General features: G+C 41.9%; 1 protein-coding gene across 1 annotated transcript in view; it reads left to right on the top strand.

Annotated features, from left to right (window-relative positions):
* Positions 1-1,667: 1,667 nt before the first annotated feature.
* Positions 1,668-6,000, top strand: part of UGGT2 (UDP-glucose glycoprotein glucosyltransferase 2) — a 165,240-nt gene continuing 160,907 nt past the window's right edge. The window contains exon 1 of the mRNA XM_082859577.1: positions 1,668-1,840. Coding sequence (XP_082715703.1) covers positions 1,689-1,840 — 152 coding nt within the window. The 5' untranslated portion in view covers positions 1,668-1,688. The remainder of the gene's footprint in view (positions 1,841-6,000) is intronic.

Here is a 6,000-nt window from a genome sequence, read left to right as displayed (position 1 = left end):
ACTGTGCTAGGTACTGCAAGGGATGCTAAAAATGAATAAGGCATGAGCCCTCAGGGAATATATCATCTCTAGTAGAATAAATAAGCACTGTGTTCAAATTCTAAAGTGAGAATTATAAGTGCTATATGACAGTTAAAATCAAGAGCTTATGGGAATTTAAAGGAGGGATAGATCATACCAAGTGGGAGCAATCAGGAAAGGAAGGCTAACCTCAGGAAGTGAGACCTGAGTAGAATTTCCAGAGCAAGGTCTTCCAAGAAAAGGTATATACTTACTAAGCAAATGAGGGGAAAAGAAAAAGTGTAGTGGTCATGTTTCAGCAACTTGGAGAGACCCAGATTCCCTACAGAGCAAGGGAGTCATGGGAGGAAAAAGGAATAGATCAGTGCATCCCCTAAACTAGTTTCCCCGGCTGCTGCGTCCCTTTACCATATATTTTAATATTTACAATAAATTTCCTCTCTTCTGAATAGAAAAAGAATCATTCCTGACTAGCAGCCAGAATCTTGAGGCTTCACCACTGCCCAGTTAAATAAAACGGAGTATTTTGAGTTGATGAGTCATATGTACTGGCAAACCACTTAACTCTGTTCCAAGGTTTTGTTTTTGAACCTGATGAGTTTTCGGGTCAGACAGTCCTTGGATGAAATCGAGACCCAATCACAGTTGTGTCATTTTGGCTGATAATGACAAAAACAACTATCACTTTTCTACGCATTTTCACCTGTAACCTTCTAAAACAGCTCTTCTCAAAACTTTAACGAGCAAAGCTATCACGTGGGGTGCCTGTTAATCTAGGGGCTTGGAGTCAGTAGGGCTGGGGTGCGGCTTGAGATTCTGCATTTCTAATAAGCCCCCCGGTGATGCTGAAGCTTCTGGTCTGTGGACCACTTTTGAGAACAAAGGCTAAAAGCATAATTCCCAGCCAGCAGTATCAGCGTCACCTGGGAACTTGATGGATGTGAAATGCAAATTATGAGCCCCCACACCAAACCTACTTAATCAGAAACACCGGGATGAGGCCCAGCATCCTGGGTTTTAACAAGCCCTCCAGGTGATGTCACTGGTTTTCGCATACTCGAAGCACCTGGGGGGAAGGGCGGATTAAATACTATTGATGCCTGAATCTCACCCCCAGATATTGCCCTGTAATTGGTGCGTGGTGTGGTCTCGGCATAGGACTTTTTAAAAGATCTACCAGGTGACTCGAATATGCAATAAAATTTGAGAATCCCACGAGGTAGGTATTTGAACTTGATAGGCCTTTTTTCCGCCTGTGCAATGTGGATAATAACCACGCTGGTTCGTGCCTTCGCTTCCAGATTTTGCCATCTCCAGCCAGCCTTAGTCGGCCAAAATCCCACTTCAGTCTCCTGGCCGCGTGCCCCAGAGCCTCTGTCCGAGAACCGGAGGTCCCAGTTGTGGACCCGCCGGAGCATCAGCTACACTCCGCATTCCGGCGCCGCCCGCACCTACGTGGCTCAGGGCTCAGTCCTCTGCGGCTCAAGGGACTGCGCCAGAGCGCTCGGCGCATGCGCTCGGCCCAAGCCAGGCCCCGGTCCGAGTAACGGACTCGGGCTCCCTCCACCGGAAGTGGGCGGCCGCGCTGCGGGAGGAGCCGGGGGTAGCTTAGTAGCTGCGGGCTGTGGGCGCCGGGTCCGGGGGGATCGCGCTTCCTCCTCCGCGCCATGGCGAAGGCCGGCGACGTCGTGCGGCTGCTCCTGGGCTCCACCGCACTCTGGCTCTCGCTGCTCGGCGCGCGGACCGCCTCCGCGTCCAAGGCGGTGACTGCCAACTTGGCCGCGAAGTGGCCGGAGACCCCGCTGCTGCTGGAGGCCAGGTGAGTGCGGGCCGGACCGTCTGCCGAGCCGGCGCGGAGGGAGGGTCCGGGGGGTCCGGGACGCACCGGCGTCCGGGACCCCGACGGCGCCTGGGACGCCGTCTCTTAGCCCGCCGGCAGTCAGCTTCTTGCACCGCCGCTGGTGCTTTGACCCCCAGAGCATCACCTCCTCCCCTGCTACCCTGTGCGTCGCACTCACTTGCAGTTTCTTTCCCCCGCCTTCGTACTTTGCCTCATCCACGGGTTTTAAAACTTTGTTTAATTCGTTTGGATTTTCTTAGCGTTTACGAAAGAGGAAAGGAAGAATGGGAGGTAGACTGCGGCGTTAATGCAAGCTCTTCAATTGATGTAGGCAGTTCTTTTTAGGAACCGGTATTTGAAGCACCTGGTTTCAAGATGATAACATTATTCGGTCAGCTCCTAGGCTTCCTGTGGAGAAGACAGCTTCGCAAAGCCATTACTTCTTTCTGAATCTCATTCACTGGGTTTAGTGCATAAGGTTTCATTTATTGTGGAGAAACAAAACTTGGAGCTATTGAATTTTGCTCTTAGTATTCCAGGAGTTAAACAAAATTTGAAAGTTTTTTCTTTTTTTAACCGGCATGAAGTTTTAATGCCGGTTGCATTTGTAGTTCACCAAAGCAACAGCTTTTGGTTCTAAAAAGAGTCTTTGTCGCCCTACGTGACATTACATGTGTAAGATATTGATACTAAAACAGATTTTTAAATTGAGCTATAATTGATGTAGCATATTAGTTTCAGGTGTACAACATAATGATCTGATGTATTTACATGTTGTGAAATGATCACCACGTAAGTCCAGTTAATGTCTGTCACCACACGTAGTTACAAAAGTTTCTTTTCTTGTGATGAGAACTTTTAAGATCTTTCTTGGCAGCTTTGCAATCTACAGGACAGTATTAAAACTATAGTCATCATGCTGTACATTACATCCCCATGACCTATTTATTTTGTAGCAGAAAATTTGTGCTGTTTGACCACCTTCACCCATTTCACCTGCATTCCTGCTTCTGGCACCCAGTCTGTTCTCTGTATATGAGCTCATTTGTTTATTGTTTTTGTGTGTGTTTTAAGATTTCATAGGGTATTTGTTCTGTCTGTTATTTCACTGAGCAAAATGCCCTCAGGTCCGTCCGCGTTCTCACAAATAGCAGGATTTCCTTTCTTATGGCTGAATGATATTCGTGTGTGTGTACCACATTTTTTGTATTCATTCATCATTTAGTGGATTCTTAGGTTGTTTCCATATCTTGGCCATTCTATTCTAACAGGTGTGAGGTGATATCTCACTGTGGTTTTGATTTGTATATTTCTGATGATTAGTGAAGTGATGTTGAGCACCTTTTCATGTACCTGTTAGCATTTGTATGTCTTCTTTAGAAAAATGTCTATTCAAATTCTGTCCAGTTTTTAATTGGATTGTTTGGTGTTTTTTTTTCCTATTGAGTTGTATGAGTTCTTTACGTATTTTGATTATTAACCCCTTATCAGATATATGATGTTCAGATATTTTCTCCCATTCAGTAGTTGCTTTTCCATCTCGTTAATGATTTCCTTTGCTGCGCAGAGGCTTTTTAGTTTGATATGGTCCCACTTGTTTATTTTTGCATTTGTTGTCTTTGGTTTTGGTGTGAAATACAAAAAAATCATTGCCAAGAGTGATGTCAAGGAGCTACTGCCTATGTTTTCTTCTAGGAGTTTTATGGTTTCAGGTCTTATGTTCAAGTCTTTAATCTATTTTGAGTTACTTGTCGTGTATGGTGTAAGATAGTGGTCTAGTTTCATTCTTTTGCACACGGCTATCTGGTTTTCCCAAAAGCATTTATTGAAGAGACTGTCCTTTCCCCGTTGTATATTCTTGGCTCCTTCATCATAAATTTCCCCGTTGTATATTCTTGGCTCCTTCATCATAAATTAATTGACCATATATGCGTGGATTTGTTTCTGGGCTCTCTCTTCTGTCCCATTGATCTATGTGTGCCAATACCATACTGTTTTCATTGTATAGCTTTGTAATATAGTTTGAAGTCAAGGAGCATTTAGCTCTAGCTTTTCTTAAGATTATTTTGAATTTGGGGGTCTTTGTGGTTCCATGCAAATTTTAGGATTGTTTGTTCTATATCTGTGAAAAATGCCATTGAAATTTTGATAGGGGTTGTGTTGACCCTGGATATTGCTTTGCATTGTATGGAGAACTTTAACAATGTTCTTCCAATCCATGGACATAGAATATCTTTCCATTTATTTGTCTTGTCTTCATTTATTTGTGTTGTCTTCAATTTCTTTCATCATTGTCTTATAATTTTCAGTGTACAGGTCTTTCACTGCCTTGGTTAAATTTATTCCTAGGTATTTTTTTGATGCAATTGTAAACAGGATTGTTTTTTAAATTTCTCTTTCTGATAATTCATTATTAGTGTATAGAAACCCAACAGGTTTTTGTATACTGATTTTTGTATCCAGTAACTTTACTGAATTCATATATTCTCACAGTTTTTTTTGGCAGAGTCTTTAGGGTTTTCTATATATAATGTCATGTCATCTGAAAATAGTGACAGTTTGGTTTCTTCCTTTCTGATTCGGATGCCTTTAATTTCTTTTTCTTGCCTAATTGCTCTGCCTAAGACTTTAAGTACTAAACTGAACAAAAGTGGTGAGAGTGGGCATCCTTGTCTTTTTCCTGATCTTGTGCCTGACTATGATTTTACCTGTGGGCTTGTTGTATATGACCTTTATTATGTTGAGGTACATTTCCTTTACACCCACTTCGAGTTTTTACTCTTAATGGATGTTGAAATTTTTCAAATGCTTTTTGTTTTTGCATCTATTGAGCTGATCATATGATTTTTATCCTTAATTTGTTAATGTGGTGTTTCACATTTATTGATTTGTGGGTGTTGAACCATCCTTGCATCCCTGGAATAACTTGATTATGGTGTATGATCCTTTTAATGTATTACTGTATTCAGTTTGTTAATATTTTGTTGAGGATTTTTGCATTTATGTTCATCGGAATATTGACGTGTAATTTTCCTGTGGTGTCCTTTTCTGGTTTTGGTATAAGGATGATGTTGGTCTTGTAAAACGAGTTTGGGAGTGTTCCTTCCTCTTCTCTTTTTGGAAGAGTGTGAGGATTGGTATTAATTCTACTTTAAATGTTTGGTAGAATTCACCAATGAAGCTGTCTGGTTCTGGACTTTTATTTGCTGGGAAGCTTTTGATTACTGATTCAATCTCCTTATTAGTAATAAATCTGTTTGGATTTTTCTGTTTTATGGGTCAGTCTTGATACTTTGTATATTTCTAGGAGTTTATTAATTTCTTCTAGGCTGCCTAATTTGTTGATGTATAATTGTTCATAGTAGTCTCTTATGATCCATTGTACTTCTGTGGTATCAGATGTAATAAAACAGTTTTTATTAAATAAACTATTCTAGTTTAAAATATGTCCCCTTCCTCTACCTTTTCGCCAGTTTCTCCCATAGCTTGCATGGATCTGATCTCATACTCAGTTACAAATCAGTCTAACTTCTCCCAGTATTAGGCTGATAGTTGCAGTGTTTCAATTTCTGCTTGCCTCAGGAGTCTTAGAACTGGAACTCCTGTAGGATGCTCTTTAAGGCCCTTCACAATCTAGCCACACTCTGATGTACCAACCCCATTACTTTTAGTGGGTTGAATGGTGGCTCCCAAAAAGATATGTCCGTATCCTAACCCCTGGAACCTGTGAATGTTACCTTATTTGGAAAAAGTATCTTTGCTGATGTAATTGAGTTAAGGGTCTTGAGACAAGATTGTTATGGATCTGGATGGGTGCTAAATCCAATTTCCTTATAAGATAAAGAAGAGGAGAAGACACATACAAGGAGGAGGAGGACATATGAATAGAGACAGAGATTGGATTGGTGTAGCCACAAGCCAAGGAACACCTTAAGCCTCCAGAAGCTGGAAGAGGCAAGGAAAGGTTCTCCCCTAGAGCCCTTGGAGGGAGTGTAACCCTACCAATACCTTGATTTTGGACTTTTCCAGAACTGTGAGACAGTTTCTGTTGCTTTAAGTCACCAAATTTTTGGTAATTTATTACAGCAGCAATAGGAAAGTAATGTGATTTTGTACCTTGAAGTGGGGATACTGCTGTA

This window comes from Leucopleurus acutus, assembly GCF_964270905.1.
Source record: "Leucopleurus acutus genome assembly, chromosome: 18".
NCBI classification, from domain to species: domain Eukaryota; kingdom Metazoa; phylum Chordata; class Mammalia; order Artiodactyla; family Delphinidae; genus Leucopleurus; species Leucopleurus acutus.
This window is presented reverse-complemented; position numbering and strand designations above follow the sequence as displayed.